This window comes from Tachyglossus aculeatus, chromosome 2, assembly GCF_015852505.1.
Source record: "Tachyglossus aculeatus isolate mTacAcu1 chromosome 2, mTacAcu1.pri, whole genome shotgun sequence".
In the NCBI taxonomy this organism is placed as follows: Eukaryota; Metazoa; Chordata; class Mammalia; order Monotremata; family Tachyglossidae; genus Tachyglossus; species Tachyglossus aculeatus.
The window spans coordinates 13,793,139-13,810,632 of NC_052067.1; the positions used below are offsets into that span (position 1 = coordinate 13,793,139).

Sequence of the window (17,494 nt, forward strand, 5' to 3'; positions counted from 1 at the left end):
ATAAATGCCATCATTATTATTATTATTATACTGGGAGCCTGGGTCTCTTGGAACTGTATCTCTTGCAATTCCCTACTCCACCCAACGTCCTCCATTCCATTCTCCACTATTATTCCCATCCTTCTCCCCACACTACACACCTTCCATTAGTACTTCCTTGCTGGCTGGCCCTTCCCTCCCCTCATTTTCACATTCTTCTATAATAATAATAATAATAATAATAATAATAATAGTATTTGTTAAGCGCTTACTATGTGCCAAACACTGTTTTAAGCACTGGGGTAGATACAAGGTAATCAGGTTGTCCCACATGGGGCTCACAGTCTTAGTTCCCATTTTACAGATGAGCTGAGCCACAGAGAAGTTAAGTGGCTTGCCCAAGGTTACACAGCAGACAAGTGGCAGAGCTAGGATTAGAACACATGCCCTCTGACTCCCGAATCCACGCCCTTTCCACTATGCCATGCTGCTTCTTTAGCCTGTAAGTTCATTGTGGGCAAGGAACATGTCTACCAACTCCGTCATATTATACTTTCCTAAAAGTATAATCAATCAATCAATCAATCGTATTTATTGAGCACTTACTGTGTGCAGAGCACTGTACTAAGCGCTTGGGAAGTACAAGTTGGCAACATATAGAGACAGTCCCTACCCAACAGTGGGCTCACAGTCTAAAAGGGGGAGACAGAGAACAAAACCAAACATACTAACAAAATAAAATAGAATAGATATGTACAAGTAAGACAGAGTAATAAATATGTACAAACATATATACATATATACAGGTGCTGTGGGGAAGGGAAGGAGGTAAGATGGGGGGATGGAGAGGGGGGCAAGGGGGAGAGGAAGGAAGGGGCTCAGTCTGGGAAGGCCTCCTGGAGGAGGTGAGCTCTCAGTAGGGCCTTGAAGAGAGGAAGAGAGCTAGCTTGGCGGATGGGCAGAGGGAGGGCATTCCAGGCCCGGGGGATAACGTGGGCCGGGGGTCGATGGCGGGACAGGCGAGAACGAGGTACGGTGAGGAGATTAGCAGCAGAGGAGCGGAGGGTGCGGGCTGGGCTGGAGAAGGAGAGAAGGGAGGTGAGGTAGGAGGGGGCGAGGTGATGGACAGCCTTGAAGCTCAGGGTGAGGAGTTTCTGCCTGATGTGCAGATTGATTGGTAGCCACTGGAGATTTTTGAGGACGGGAGTAACATGCCCAGAGCGTTTCTGGACAAAGACAATCCGGGCAGCAGCATGAAGTATGGATTGAAGTGGGGAGAGACACGAGGATGGGAGATCAGAGAGAAGGCTGATGCAGTAGTCCAGACGGGATAGAATGAGAGCTTGAACGAGGAGGGTAGTGGTATGGATGGAGAGGAAAGGGCGGATCTTGGCAATGTTGTGGAGCTGAGACCGGCAGGTTTTGGTGACGGCTTGGATGTGAGGGGTGAACGAGAGAGCGGAGTCAAGGATGACACCAAGGTTGCGGGCTTGTGAGACAGGAAGGATGGTAGTGCCATCAGAGATGGGAAAGTCAGGGAGAGGGCAGGGTTTAGGAGGGAAGACAAGGAGTTCAGTCTTGGACATGTACATGTCCATGTCCATGTATAATACAAGTACAATAATAAAATATGTAATATAATATATAACATAATAAAAGTACAGTGCTGTGCACACAGTAAGCGCTCAATAAATGATTGATGATTGGCTAAACCTCCCAACTGTCTTTCCACTCCTCACTTTGCCTAGAAGAGAGAGAAGAGCAGTGGAGTTCTAACCCTCAGCTCTCATGGTAATGGTTCCGGTTGCATGCTCTTATTGATGGTTTTGGACTGAGAGATCCCAGAAGTGGCATTGCCTCAGTAGTCCTACCAGCCTGCTTCACTGAGGCTCACTGCAAGAAAAAAACAAAACCAAGGCCATTAAAGCATGGAGGTGGCAAAGATAATAGTTAATGTAGACTGAGTAGTGCATAGAGCTTGTTCACTGAAGTGCATTTTCTGAGGATAGTAATAATAATTGTGGTACTTGTTAAACACTGTGTGTCAGATTCTGTACTAAGCGCTAGGGTAGATACAAAAAAATTGGGTTGGACACAGTCCCTGTCCCACGTGGGGCTCACAGTCTCAATTCCCATTTTACAGATGAGGTAACTGAGGCTCAGAGAAGTGAAATAACTTGCCCAAGGCCACAGAGCAGTCAAGTGGCAGGACCGGAATAAGAACCCATGACCTGCAGATCCCAGGCCCGTGCTCTATCTACTATGCCATGCTGCTTCCCCAAGAGCGGTATGGAGCATTGCTATCAAGAAAGGAGTGGCTCTCTTCAAGTGAAAGTTCCCTATGGAACAAAAGACGAGGCAAAAGTGAAAACAGCACCACATGCCACAAACATTAAAAAAAGCCGCAAAAATTAACAATTTTTTTGTATGAATAATATGGCTGGGACTGTGGGTCCTATACTTCTCTTTTCAGCCACACACACACTCACAGGTGAATTTCACCATGTGTGGTGTCTTCTTTGAATAGGAGGACACAACATATGTAGGCCTTTATGGAAAGACGATTTCATCAAATTTGCATGTGACAGAATGAGAAGAGGAATTTGTCCAGAACAAGTGAAGTTTTTCAGTTTGTTCTGCAGGAGCAGATTCATCCTGGGAACTGATCCACATTCATTCTACGAACTCCTCTAACTGATGCCCTGGGGATAGTTTTCTAGAAATGTAGGCCAGAAATCAATTTTCTGCAACTTTCTTCTGCTTCAGATTGAAATACGCTTTGCAAACACCTTCCACGCACTTCCCTCAGGATACCAGGGGATTTCACATTCTGAACAGTCATACTTCCTAGATATAGTGAATGAATGGTAAAATAAAAATTTACCAAGAATCTGTGGCATCCCCCAGAGAAATTCCAGAAGTTATTTCTGTTCCTGCCTTTTCTGAGATTCACCTCTCTCCCTTGAAAAATGGAAGAGTTTCTGATGGCCTCCAGATCAGTGAGAGAACAAGTTGATTTGAATGAGATGAGGTTTCTAATGATGGTGATGATGGTACTTAAGTGTTCACTATGTGCCAAGCACTGTACTAAGTGTTGCAGTAGATACAAGATTATCAGATCAGATACAGTCCCTGTCCTTCACAGAGCTCATGGTCAAGATAGGAGGCAGAACTGGTATTGAATCCCCACTTTACAGGTGAGGAGACTGAGGCACAGAGAAAGTTAAGTGACTTGCCCAGGGACCCACAGCAGGCAAGCAACAGAGCCAGAATTAGAACCCAGGTCCTTTGACCCCCAGGCCCCCCGGCTATTTTTACTAGGCCATGCTGCTTCCCTAGTCAGAAGACAGACACTGATCAGAAGGCAAACCTTCGCTTGAGTGCAGTCTACCTTATCAAAATAGCATGGTGGTTGAGAGTTCAGAAGTGCCATCATGAAACATTTCAACTCTAACGGTTTTCAGCCCACAAAGTGGCAGGGGGGACAAAAGGTACAGAGCCTGGGTGTCTTTAACATAGTCTTATTCTGAAAAGCAGTTAAAAAAACCCAACTGAAAATACAGGATAAGAGTAACAGTTACTTGTACAAGTTTTAACCATGTATTGCTTGGCCATTTTTACATATAAATTATTGCTTGCCTAGCGCTCATAAATACACAACACAATCATATTTACAGAGGCAGATAAGCAAGAAGTCTTAGAAAGAAAACACTGTTAACTGTGTTTCTGGTACATCAACAGGCTGTTTCATACATACCAGTTCTTATGATGGTGGATAACTACTCAATGTAGTCCCTGAGAAGTTAGGTAGATATCTTGATTTGCGGTTTACTATTTTATTGTTAATGCAAGTTGACAGGATTACAGAATTGCCAAGTAGCAGTAATGTAAGAGGCAAGTTTATTTACCTCACTCCTTACCAGTATTTCCTAACAGTGTAATACAAATGCAATAAATAGGCTATGCAAATAAATATTATTACTCTGCTAAAAAATGTTTAGTATATACAGCTTTGTTTTATACAGCAGGACATTTTCATCTTGGGCTTTTTACACTTTTTTTTTGCCACTGAAGTTAAAAAGCACAATCTGCCCATTTTCTAAAATTGAGCTGAAATTCTAAGGACATATAATAGAAGCGTCTAAAATGTATATAGCAACCTCATGTCGAACAACTGCAGAGGCACCCTGCTTTTCCTCATTTTGTTTGGTATTTTCATTGAGCTCAAGAAACACACATACACACACATATATTTGTGCTGGACCACTGAAGCGGACCGAGGTTTGAGATTTACAGTATCATAGCCGAGTAGAGCTCCAGCCGATGTATCACCGAGCCCACTTTCATGTTTGCCACTCAAGGGTCCTTTCCCATCTGACGCTGATTACATTGGCACCTGAATCGGTCCTGCTTGCCTCACCTGGGACAAAGTTTCACCTGGGTGGGGGTGTCTCTTCTGCTCCCAATTGTCGGTCCTCTCACGGAAGTATTGGATTAGAGCATTTAGGGCACTTTGTCGGGAAGGTCACAGCTCTGTGCAATTCCAAATAGGAGCGAGATGTTCCCCCCGGAGCGAGGCAAGTTCAAATTATAAAATCAACTGTCCAGATCATTCTTTTCTAGATTAAGATACTGATGATCAAATTCCAAATACTGTGCTCACCAGAACGCCTGCAAGTTAAGAGTCTAGGACATCCTGAAACATCTGCTTCTTGGCCAGCAGGGATCTGTGCTATGCCAATTCCTGGCTTAAGGCTGGTTTAGGAAGTGCTTCCCAAATTTTTTATCTCATGACCCAGAGTGCTCCATGGAGAGAGCTCTCAGCACAGTTTCCTGCACATAATAGACATATGATTGATACTTCCGATGGGTTGACTGGTTCCCTTCCCTGCCGCGGCTGATGATGGCTGGTGGATTTTGTTGCTGGGCAGAGGCAGAGCCTGGGACCCAGCCCGCAGTGGGACACAACACACTACCAGGCTGGGATGGAAGTGAGAGTCCCCAAGAATCCAACCAAAGGAAGAACAAACTTCGTGAAACCTGGGCCATGACTGGGAAGTGCCACGAAGGAATACCCACGGAGCGATGATCCGGTGGTGAGATGTCAGGCTAATTCCTGGCCAATTGATAAATATATACAAAAAGATGCCTTGAAAATAGAGAAGTGGCCAGGAACACATTTATCTTTCAAAGTGAAAAATGAGCTCATGAAGCAAAGAGTTCAGGTTTGAACAGCTTGGGTCTGTCGACACCATGGAGAGTAGTTTACAAAATACACGGCTTTGATGACCGTCTAGAGTGGTACGAGGATCCCTCAGATGACCGGACCCTGCCTGATGGGAGATGACAACATGGGCTGTCAGCCCTGACACTCCTCCAGCTGCCCCGGTTCGGCTCCCTTAGTCTGCACACAACTGGGTTCGGTTTTGTGCCACCCAGAACCACTGGGCCCCAAACCATGGGTCTCATGGCTCCAGGACCAGCTATGAGAGGGAAACAACATTGGAAGCTTAATTTGGATTCAGACCTGGGGAATACGGGTGAATGTTAGGGTGTTTGGGGTCCAACATGATTACAAGCACCTGCTTAGCAATGGTTGACTTCACCAATGGGCCGGCTCTAGATTTCAGGACATCTTATGCTCAGAGACCCCCTACCTAGTCTTTATTAAAGCAACTAGTCTTCCTACATAACACCCAGTCCTGTAGAAATTCAACTAGCTCTACCACCAACCTATTCCTGGACTAACTACAGCTCAGCATCTAAAAGCAACAGGGAATGAAATGAATGGGAACTTAGTAATTTAGTTTAACCAATCAGACAGGCCCAGCCAGTAAGCCAAATGTGGAGCTGGGCCACAGCATGTCAACCTTCTGGGTTTGCAGGGCGTGAACCCATCTCACAAGACGAGATGCCTCCCATCGCTCCATGACGCTGCGTGCCAGCCTCCGAAGAAGCCAGGGAAGATGGAGGAAAGGGCATGATCCAAGCATTCCTGTTGGGAAAAGCCATTTGATATCATTCGCCTGGCAGAGAATTACCACCACAAAGAACCAGCCAGCTGAGCAGGAAATAACTTCACTGGCGAGGCTGTCTTTGTGAGATTGAGGAAGTCACAAAAATTGGGGCGGATTGGGTCTCTTGATCCACCCAGGGTCCTGGGGGTACCTTGGCCCACCAGAGTTTGGCACCTCAGAATTTGTACCCAAATATCATATGGTATTCTTCACAAGCATCCCTGGACCCCGGTTGACGTTTTGCGGTTTCCACTCCTGACCGCAGGGAGATGGGACAGTTGGGTAAGGTGGCACCACTTCCATTTGGCCATGGAACCCAGAGACACTTGGACAGCCTCTAAATCCCGAACAACAGCACTGGACCAATTTGGACTCCTGTGGAGGAAATGCATTGTCCCTATGTGGCTCTTAATCTCATCCTGCCTCAAGGAAATCTGAAAGAACACCGCTCCTTCCTCGACTCTCCTTTTCCCCACGGCAAAGGGAATGGCTCGATATTCAGCTCGGAAGGCTGGCCCTGTTGCTCTTCGGGGGTTGCCCGATTGTTCAGTGGTTTTGTGAGCTACTGATAAAACTCAGTAAATTGCCATTCTAAAGGAAAGCCACTCGCTTGGCAAAGGCATTCACTGAGTTCAAAGTGCTATAGAGGGTCGAGCAGACGTTCGTTCCAGCGGGATGGGTTTAGGCTCGCGGCTCTATCCTGTGGGAAAGCTCAAACAGTGCTTGCTGGTTGTCAATGATATGCAGATGGTGGACATAGGATTTCAACTCTTGGTGGTCCTTTGAAGGAACTTCACCTCCTAAAACGGGAAAGAGAAACAAAGATCAGCAAAACCGGGGCACTCGAGGGATTTCTCTGAATGTCAGTGGAAACTGAAACCACAACTGTCTGAAACAGACAGCTGCATTCTCAACATTCAGCAGCCCCAGAGAAGCAGCATAGCCTAGTGGAAAGAGTAGGGCTCTGAGAGTCAGAGGACATGGGTTCTAATCCAGGCTTCTCCAGCTGTCTGCTGTGCCTTGGGCAAGTTGCTTAACTTCTCTGTGCCTCAAATACTACACCTTTACAATAGGGATTAAGACCGTAAGCCCCATGTGGGACATGGACTGTGTCCAATTTGATTAGCTTGTATCTACCCCAGCACTTAATCACTTGTCTGCTGTGTGACATTGGACACGTCACTTCATTGGGCTTCAGTTACCTCATCTGTAAAATGGGGATTAAGAAGTGCTTAGTACAGTGCTCAAGTGCTTAGTTCAGTGCTTTGCACACAGTAAGCACTCAATAAATATGATTGAATGGATGAATGTGGGACCGGGATTGTGTCCAACCTGATTTGCTTGTACCCACCCCAGCGTTTACTACAATGCCTGGCACATAGTAAGCACTTAAGAAATATTATTATTATTATTATTATTATTATTATTATTATTATTATTATTATTACTGTAGTGCCTAGTACATAGTAAATGCTTAACAAATACCATTTGAAAAAATCAGACCCAGTTAGAGGAAAGCCATTATACGGTGCTCAAAGATTGAGGGTTGTTTTTAGCTAGTGAACCCTGAGTTGAGTAGCTCTTATTTCCTTTAACCTTTTCCAATCCCATTATTTCCTTGCTGGTTTCAAAAGGAAGACCCAAGGACCAGCCTGATTCGGCAGGGAACAATTTTAGGCACTGTGACCAAAGACTAGCCTGATTCTGCAAGTTATTATTTTAGGCAATGTGAGAGATCCAGGAAAGAGATATTACAATATTTACTATAGCCTACCAGGTTTAGCCCAGAAAGAGGGTGGGGAAATGGGAGACCTAGCACATGAGTCTTCCACTAGGAATCTGAGTAATAATGACAGTACTTTTTAGGTGCTTACTACGTGCTGAGCAGTGTTCTAAGCACTGGGGTACATAAAGATAATCAGGTAGGATATAGTCCCTGTCCCACATGGGGCTCACAGTGTAAGTGGATGGGAGAAGAAGTAATAAACCCTCATTTTAGAGATGAGGAAACTGAGGCCCAGAGAAGTTAAGTGACTTGCCCAAGGTCACACAGCAGGCAAGTGGCAGACGTGGGATTCGAAGCCTGATTCTCTGACTTCCAGGACCATGTTCTTCCTGTTAGGCCATGTTGATTCTGGGGCAAAAGATCTGATGATTCACCAGGTCTCAAGAGACTTCAGATCTCACAAGTCCATCCCCACCATCTCCCCCAGCTTAAGAGGCCGTGCAGAAGTAATCAGTGCTTCTAGAACCTTCTAAATTATAAGCTTGTTGTGGCCAGGGAACGTGTCTGTTTACTGGTACACTGTAATCTCCCAAGCGCTTAGTAAAGTGCTCCGCACACAGTAAGCGCTAAATAAATACGATTGATTGATTTGTGTTTTTGCTAGAGAGCTATTCGGGAATTAGGGAAAAAGATTCCCACAACACACGTCTGTGTTGAAAGACACAATTTTGCACATTTGGTCAGTTAAGGCAGTAAGTTTGGCATAGGTTTTCTGTAGCATGAGGCTAATTGGAATCAGGACCTCCAAACTGCGAGAAAGGGCTGACAATTGAGCCTCACTTGTGACAATCCCAGGGGCAGACTGTGAATAAGCTGCTTGAGAGGCAGCCCTTCCTCTCTCCTCCCCTCCCCCATTTTGCCTAAAGCTCTCCCAATACGCTGACACCTCATTTCTGTGATGCAGTGATGCATTAAAATGGAACAGGCAGCAGTGCTCTTAAGGGATGCTGGTTTGATATCCACCTAAGCTCCGGAAGGATCTGAGACCCAGGAAACGAGAGGGAAGAGAGGTTTAGGACTGAGGAAAAGGTACTGGGAAGAGGGCAGTTAGGCAAGGTGTCTGAACACTTATTGTTCTCTCTAAGTGGAAGTGAAGGCTTTTGTGCTCGGTCTGTTTCCTTGGCTTCAACACTCTAGGTAGGAACCATTATGAATCCAAAGCTGAAGAGGAAATGATCTAAGGCTCAGATTTCTTGGACAATTTGGAACTCTAGTGTTCCAAAAGCTAGATTTCACGGCATCCACGCCTCGCAGTGCCAAGCCCGGCTCTGAAAACCACTCAAGGATACTTCTTGTTCCAGAGAATGACAGAACCAGAATAATGTCTCTGGGATTGATTGCCTTTCGAGATTTATTGGGGGAAAGTGTGTTTGGCTACAAAGAGTGTTTCAGTGGCTTTTTCTAGTCCTCAAAGGTTTTGTCTCTGTATGCCTTGTTTCCAGCAGCGACAATCTTTCATTCGTAGTTCTAGTGGGTTTCGTAACCCAGGCAGGATGCTGTTATTGCTCAGATCCCAGGTGCAACTCAAAAAAGGCTTTGCATTATTGAAAGCTAAACAAATCCAATGGAAAAGGAAGCTGTCCATAAAGTCCCAATAAATAGTCAGTGAATTCATTTCATGCCCAAGTGACTTAAAAAAATGCCCAGGGCGTTATCTGCATAAACTGGTTTTCAAATGTCAACTCCGTGGTCAGACTGAATACTATGGTAGGGAATTGTACTACCAGACACTTCAGGCTGTATGATAGGATAATAAAATACTGGTTTAAAAATGAATTTATAATAGCAGGAAATAGAGGACCAAAATTTAAATCGGGAACCCAAACACACTTTCCGTTTTTTTCTTGTGGCTTGAAAATATTACAAGACTGTCATCCTCAACAACAAATACTGTGTTACACCCACTAGATACACTCATTGAGGTGGAATTTATCATTTAGCAAGCACTCATCCACAATGGTGAGGAAAAAAAACCCCAAACAATTCCATAGAAAAGTATTTTGGTTTTATGTTTTCTCTAGTTAGGTACATAAAAACCATAGCTGAAAGCTCTGGCTAATTCTGGCACCAGATTGGATTTGCTTTGGCATAAATTATCAGGCCAGTAGGTCACGCTAACCAGTTTTCTCCAAACAATCCCACAATCCTGTGCTTTGACCACTCATGGAAATACTGTCCAAATAAAGGATCTTGAGCAGTAGGTCAATAAACCCAAAATTGAGACTGTCCTCACAAAACCAGGCCATCTGGTCAATTTACAGATAAAGTACAATTTTAAGAATCAAGGAGCAATTACAAATAGGTGGTTCTCGGTGAAACAAAAGTTCTAGAAAAGGATGTGGGCTGCATTAAAAGATTGCTGGCTATTAGGGCTAGCCTGGAAAGTATTTAACCCAAAAGAGATGCTAAATCTTTTAAAACAGAGATGGGCTTTTATTGGTATTCTTCAATTCCTTCAACATCCATCCACAGTTCAAGTTTGGTGCTGTGAGAGAAGTCAGTATTTGGCAAAATTCAATTTGTTGTTTTGTCTATAGACATTTAGTTAAAGAAAAGCCAGAAAATTATTTCATGCTGCATTTGCAGACTGGGTGGATGGAGTCATTACAATTTTTCTCAACACCAAGGGCAGCCTGGAAAGACTGAGAAATGCATAGCCGTGTTATTTTTGGGTCTGGAGAGAAATTTCAGCAACAACAAATAATGCGGCCAGCCCAGTTGGTGAACTGCCCAAGGGCACGGAGCCTTGGGGATTTTATATAGTACAGAAAATACTTGACTCCTTAGCTGTGATTACTCACCAAACTGGTTATTCCTGCAGTGCCTCAGCAACCGGACTGTATCTGCAATCATGTGCTGGAAAAGTAAAACATGAAATAAATAAATAATGAAAAAAAAAATAATGATGTTGACACAGGGCTCTTAGCCACAGCCCTCTGTAGCAGTGGTGGTTAGGATGAATCAATCAATGATACTTCCTGGGTGCTTACTGTGTGCAGAGCATTGTACTAAAGTGTAAGGATATGGAAGTATCAATCTCTGCCTTAGAAAGAAAAGACATACAGTTCTGCCACAGTGCACGTTTGAATACGGTTAGAGAATTACAGAACATCACTTGTCTGTTGAGAGCCCTTGGGCAAGTCACCACACCTCTCTGTGCCTCAGTTACCTCATCTGTAAAATGGACTTTATGACTGTGAGCCCCATATGGGACAAGGGACTGTGATCAACCCAAATTGCCTGTATCCAACCCAGTGCTTACTACAATGCTTGGCACATAGTAAGTGCTTAAACCCCTCCATAATCATCATCAATATTATTAATATTATTATATTTCCAGCATCATGAGCCTGTTTGAGCTTGGCACACTGCTCTATTGATTAATCTCTCATCATCCCATGCAATTTTCCCCACTACTGCCACTTCAGCACTTTCCGACCCCCAGTCTTGGCAGCATTATGTACATAACTTTAAACTCTGTTGCTTCCCCCTACCTGTAATTTATTTTAGCATCAGTCTTCCCCACTACCTGGTAAGATTCTTGAGGGCAGAGATTTTGTCTACTATTTTTAGTGTGATTTTTTCCAGGTGAATATTGCCACCACCATTACTACTCAATAAAAATATTTGTTAAGTGCTTACTATGTGGTAAGCACTCTCTTAAGTGCTGTGATAGACACAAGATAATCAGGATGAACCCAGTTCCTGTCCCACATGGGGCTCACAATCTAAACGAAGGAGAACTCATTTTGAATCCCCAAGAGAGGAAACAGGTGCAGAGGAGTTAAGTGGTTTGCCCAAGGTCACATAGCAGACAATTTAGCATAGCTGGGTTTAGAAACTGACTTCTAGGCCTATGCTCTTTCCACTAGGCCATATTGCTTCTTAGGGTTATGTAAATGCTGCTCTGCCCAGAACAAGTACTCAATAAATGATACAGATTGATTATCAAAAGAACCAATTTATGCACATGCACACAGTACCGGCCTGGACACGTTCTATAGTGTGAGTTTTCTTTAACATGAGGATTCATGAGAATGGAATCCTCACATTACAGGAGAATTGGCTGTAATAACGTTTGGAAACAAGCAGGTTTTAGTATACAGTGTCAGGCTCACTTCCCAGAAAAAAAACAGTTCATTATTCCTAGGTTTAACAAAGTTGCCTAAATTTGGGATAAGGTGAAGAAACCTGCCTAAAAGTCAGGAAGGAAAAATGGTCAATTGATTCATTCTTTTGCAAGGGGAAACAAATGACTTTCCCACTGTTTCTACAAGCACTACCAGTCAGTAAGTTATCATAATACGCAGGAGAATAGATTAAAAAAGGCACACAAACAAATGGATTTCTATAAATCTGAGACCAAAAATGGGGAAAAACTTCTCTCACGTCCATCCGCAATCCAACAGTCAACCACAATTCCTTTAGAATTCTGCAGATGGCAGAAGCATTATGCTCTCCCTCCCAATTACTAGCATGTTTCTCACAACCCAGTGCACTCCTCCTGAACAGTGAAAAATTAAATGGAAGGAGATTACAGCATCAGTTCATGTTGCACATATAAAGGAACCCAGACCTGACTCATACCAGTGAACATATTGTTAAATTTCCTTTCTCAATTTTACTGCTATTTTCAAGGAGAGCTTTCTAGTTGTTTAAAGCGATGACTTCCATTGATAGATATCGTGTGTTACAGGCAAGCTAGTGCTAATGTAAGAGCCAACACTATGGGAAGAATGAAAATGGGAATTCTGATCTGCATTTTTAGTGAGAGGGAAGGAATTACAGCAGATGATAGTCCATCACCTCGCCGCCCCCCGCCATCTCACCTCCCTTTTCTCCTTCTACAGCCCAGCCCGCACACTCTGCTCCTCTGCCGCTAACCTCCTAACTGTGCCTCGCTCTCAACTGTCCTGCTGACAACCCCTGGCTCACGTCCTACCTCTGGCCTGGAATGCCCTCCCTCCACACATCCACCAAACTAGCTCTCTTCCTCCCTTCAAAGCCCTACTGAGAGCTCACCACATTCAGGAGGCCTTCCCAGATCGAGCCCCCCCTTTTTCCTCTCCTTCCCCTCCCCATCACCCTACTCCCTCTGCCCTAACCCCTTCCCCTCCCCAAAGCACTTGTATATATTTGTACATATTACTCTATTTTATTTGTACATATTTATTATTCTATTTTATTAATGATGTGTATTTAGCTAAAATTCTATTTATTCTGATGGAATTAACACCTGTCTATTTGTTTTGTTTTGTTGTCTGTCTCCCAGTTCTAGACTGTGAGCCCGTTTTTGGGTAGGGACCGTCTCTATATGTTGCCAACTTGTACTTCCCAAGTGCTTAGTGCAGTGCTCTGCACACAGTAAGCACTCAATAAATACGACTGAATGAATGAATGAATGGTAATAGGATGGGAGTGAAGAAGAAAAGGACAGAGGAAAGAAAGTGGGGGAGAAAATGAATAGAGGACTTGAAGGAAAAAAAAAATGGGAAAGGTGCACAGCCCAGTGGATGGTCCTGGGAGACAGAAGAACCTGGATTCTAAACCTAACTTCAGCACTTGGCTGCTGAGTGACTTTGGTGAAGTCACTTCACTTCTCTGTGCCTCAGTTACCTCATCTGTAAAATGGGGATTTAGACTGTGAGTCCCATGTGCGACATGGACTGTGCCAAAATGATTTGCTTGTGTCTACCCCAGTGCTTAATATAGTGTCTGGCACATAGTAAGCACTTAAATATCATAAAAAAGAGAGAAAGGGAAAGGAGAAAAATAATACAGGGAAAGGAGAAAAATAATACAGGTAATGGAAATCACTTATTATTAAAGATTCCTTATTTGTATTATTCTTTTCCCTACCAGATGCCAAAGACATATAAAAGCATGGAATGCTAAGCAGCACATGGTCAAAACTTGTAGGTATTAAAATATCAAACTTTTAGGTACTATAAATTGACCGGATTGTTTGCAATCCAAGGGAAGTGACACAATGAACTGAGCCAAGCCTACAGCTGACTCTACTGATTTGTGTCAGACCTAGTCTGCAGCTAACAATACTGACATTATGACTGACATTATGGCAGCTTACATAAACATTTCACGCCACCCGCCTAATTCCCTCCCCAACTAATCAGAGGTGAAAAGTTATTAGCTGCCTACAGGATATTTCACTTGGCATGACATACCACAACTCACCTCCCTGCAAACCCCATGTGTGGGTTACCACTGGAGTGTTTGCCATACAATGAAGAGTAAAACTGTCAGACACCCACAACCTGGTCACAGCTAACAACCACATCATGACAGCCATGAAAACCCCACCTTCTCTCAAGGTAAACTCTTCAGGCTGATTACAACGGCATTATAACGAGGTGTTCACAATTTCCCAATCTGATTGTTGGCTATCATATGTTCTATATTCTAGGAAGTGTCTTTGTGTCCCCAACTGGAATCTGTCCATAGTTCAATTTTTAGGCTTGGCTGTGCTCCTTCATTAGACTGTGTCACTTTGGACTTTGCAAAACTAGGAGGGCCTTTGAAAGTGGTGTAACTTCAAAAATCAGAGTTTACAAAGCAAGCCCAAAAAGGGATAGGGAGAAAGGGAAGGAGGGCTTGTGCCTCAAGTGGGAAGGAGGTTAACGAGATACCAGTTCTGGGCAGTACTGAGATCGGGGTGACCCAGGGTTTCCTGCTCTCAACTTTGATCTCCCTCTTCCAGAGGGTTCCCCTACCCTCCTTACTGGGGTAGGAAAATGGTAGGTATGCCTCTAGTTTATGCCCTTCTCTGGGTACCAGAGCTGAGTACCACAACCTGAAACTGAAGGTTTTACTTTGATATCATAGTGGGGCCTCAAACTTTGCTAGGGAAATCATGCCCTTCCCTGGTACTGGTCATAGTTCCTACAAGTAAAATCCCCTTGCCCAGGAACTTTTCAAGCCCTTTAATTATTTAGCCTATTGTGTCTGTCAACAATAGGCACACATGGCAAACCTACCTCCCAAGCACAGAGCCAAGAGAGTCCCATTAGAAGGCTCAGGCATCTCTGGCATGAACAACTCTATTGTAACACTGCCTTGGACAGCTAATTCAGGCCTGGGCACTTCCCTGTCTCCCAACACCTGGAAGAAAGGAGATGCTACCAGTCCCTCGCCAGCATAGGGAGAAAGTGACCCCACTCCTGGATGGGTACAAAAGGGGGCCACTCCCTCTCTTGCTCCATGGCCCGGAGAGGCTAAGTTCCTGGACAGGAAGGATAAATCAACCTCTCTGGTGTGAAGGCCTGGGGCGATCAGGTTCCCCACTTGTGAGCCTGGAGAGGTTTCCAATTCAAAAATGGGAGATACTCATGGCAGCAACGGATAGACCCAGGGCCTGAGAGTCAGAATGAGCTGGGTTCTAATCCCGGCTCCACCGCTTTGCTGTGACCTTGGGCAAATCACTTCACTTCTCTGTGCCTCAGTTCCCTCATCTGTAAAATGGGGATTAAGACTGTGAGCTCTAGGTGGAACACAGGCTGTTTCCAACCTGATTAGCTTGTATCAACCTCAGTGATTAGAACAGTGCCTGGCATATAGTAAGCACTTATCAAATACCACAACCACATGAATTTCTTGCCAAATCCTTTACGGCTCAGTAACGAATAGTCCACATTACCGATTTGTGCTTCCCAAGCACTTAGTACAGTGCTCTGCACACAGTAGGCACTCAATAAATATGACTGAATGAATGAATAAATTACAGTTCATCCTGGACCATTCAAATCAATCAATCACATTTATTGAACGCTTATTGTGTGCAGAGCACTGTACTGCTTGGGAGAGAACAATATAACAGAGTTGGTAGCCATGTTCCTGCCTACAACCTAGTTGGGAAACGGAAGGTTTTATTTTGATATTGTAGTGGGGCCTCAAACTTTGCTAGAGAACTGATCAGTAAGTGGACTATAATTCACACATAAAATATGAGGACAGAGTGTCTGGGAATGGCTATATATTCTGGGAAGAGGATAACATGATTGATTGTCTGGAGATTGTGAAGGCAAGCAAGACATTTTACACACAATAAGGAAACAAACTGATTTACATACCAGCTTTTCAAAATTGACAAGATTATCCAAAAATGTTTTATTTCCCTCATGGATAAAGGTGACATCTAAAAATAAAAAAAAAAACATAATATTAGGAAACAATAATAATTGAGAGAGCTGTACTTGGTATGCTGAAAACTTTTACGGAGAGCGAAGAGACTGAAATCAGTATTTCTTAGAAATTATACATAATTTAACAAAGCAACATCTGTGGATGCCTTATTCATACAATATAATAGTCTTGTGATATAGAAATATATATGTGATGATAGAGAAGCAGCATGGCTCAGTGGAAAGAGCACGGGCTTTGGAGTCAAGAGGTCATGGGCTCAAATCCCAGTTCTGCCAATTGTCAGCTGTGTGACTTTGGGCAAGTCACTTAACTTCTCTGTGCCTCAGTTACCTCATCTGTAAAATGGGGATTAAGACTGTGAGCCCCCCGTTGGACAACCTGATCATTTTGTAACCTCTCTAGTGCTTAGAACAGTGCTTTGCAAATAGTAAGCGCTTAATAAATGCCATTATTATTATTATTATATGCATGTATATTAACATAAGCCCCCTTCCTCATATTTTGTACTTATAATTGTTCGTAGTTATTTTTCAGTGTATTTTTTTCAGGTATCATCTAAAATGAGCAAAATTAACTTACAGTCAAATTGCTAAGAAAACGATATACCCTCACAACTCCTGACAGCAACAAAAATGTCTGAAACCATCAGGGCGGAGGTTTGGCAGATTTAATTGTTCAAACCCTTCTTTGGAGATTTTTCTTTCTCCTTCTTGAATAGAGACTGTAATTTCAACTTTAAGAAGCTTAAGTGTTCCTTATTTGAGTTTAGTCTACTCAGTCTCTTCCTGTAGTCATCTATATTAAAAATTCATTTCCAGAGGCTCTATACTTTTCTTCTTGAGTAACCAAGCTGGTAATGGTTTCTGCTACAAATTGTAAGTAATGCAGGCAGAAAGGACTCTATATTTGCACGGTCACTGTTGCTTAAGTAATCACAAAACAAGCACGAAGTAAATACACGTTCCTTCTTATACGTCTCAACAGAATAAAGTGTCCTAATAATTATTCTAAGAAACTTGCCATTAAAAAGTTCAAACCGATATATAAATTTAGGTATATAGTGTTTCAAACCCAGTAACTTGTATGTGTGCATGATGATCTGTAGGCTATCCACCGCCTTAGTTCTTAAATGCAATACATAATAATAATAATAATGATGATGGCATTTGTTAAGCGCTTACTATGTGCAAAGCACTGTTCTAAGCGCTGGGGGGATACAAGGTGAGACTGTGAGCCCACTGTTGGGTAGGGACTGTCTCTATATGTTGCCAACTTGTACTTCCCAAGCGATTAGTACAGTGCTCTGCACACAGTAAGCGCTCAATAAATACAATTGATGATGATGATGATGATCAGGTTGTCCCACGGGGGGGGCTCACAGTCTTAATCCCCATTTGACAGATGAGGGAACTGGGGCTCAGAGAAGTTAAGTGACTTGCCCAAGGTCAAGTAAAAGTGTGTTTCTACAGTAGGGAATTTCCATAGGAGAAAAACAGTAGCATATTTACATCAATGTCATCGTCAGTAGAACTCAAATCTCACAGTTTTTCCA

At 43.4% G+C, this 17,494-nt stretch overlaps 1 protein-coding gene across 2 annotated transcripts in view; it reads right to left on the reverse strand.

The window, feature by feature from the left end:
* Positions 1–3,484: 3,484 nt before the first annotated feature.
* The window catches only part of RAPGEF5 (Rap guanine nucleotide exchange factor 5), a 194,368-nt gene continuing 180,358 nt past the window's right edge, over positions 3,485–17,494 (reverse strand). For both annotated transcript variants that reach the window (XM_038767565.1, XM_038767573.1), the window contains 3 exons: positions 15,870–15,934; positions 10,584–10,638; positions 3,485–6,796 (listed from right to left, as the gene is read on the reverse strand). In XM_038767565.1, coding sequence (XP_038623493.1) covers positions 6,678–6,796; positions 10,584–10,638; positions 15,870–15,934 — 239 coding nt within the window. In that variant the 3' untranslated portion in view covers positions 3,485–6,677. The remainder of the gene's footprint in view (positions 6,797–10,583; positions 10,639–15,869; positions 15,935–17,494) is intronic.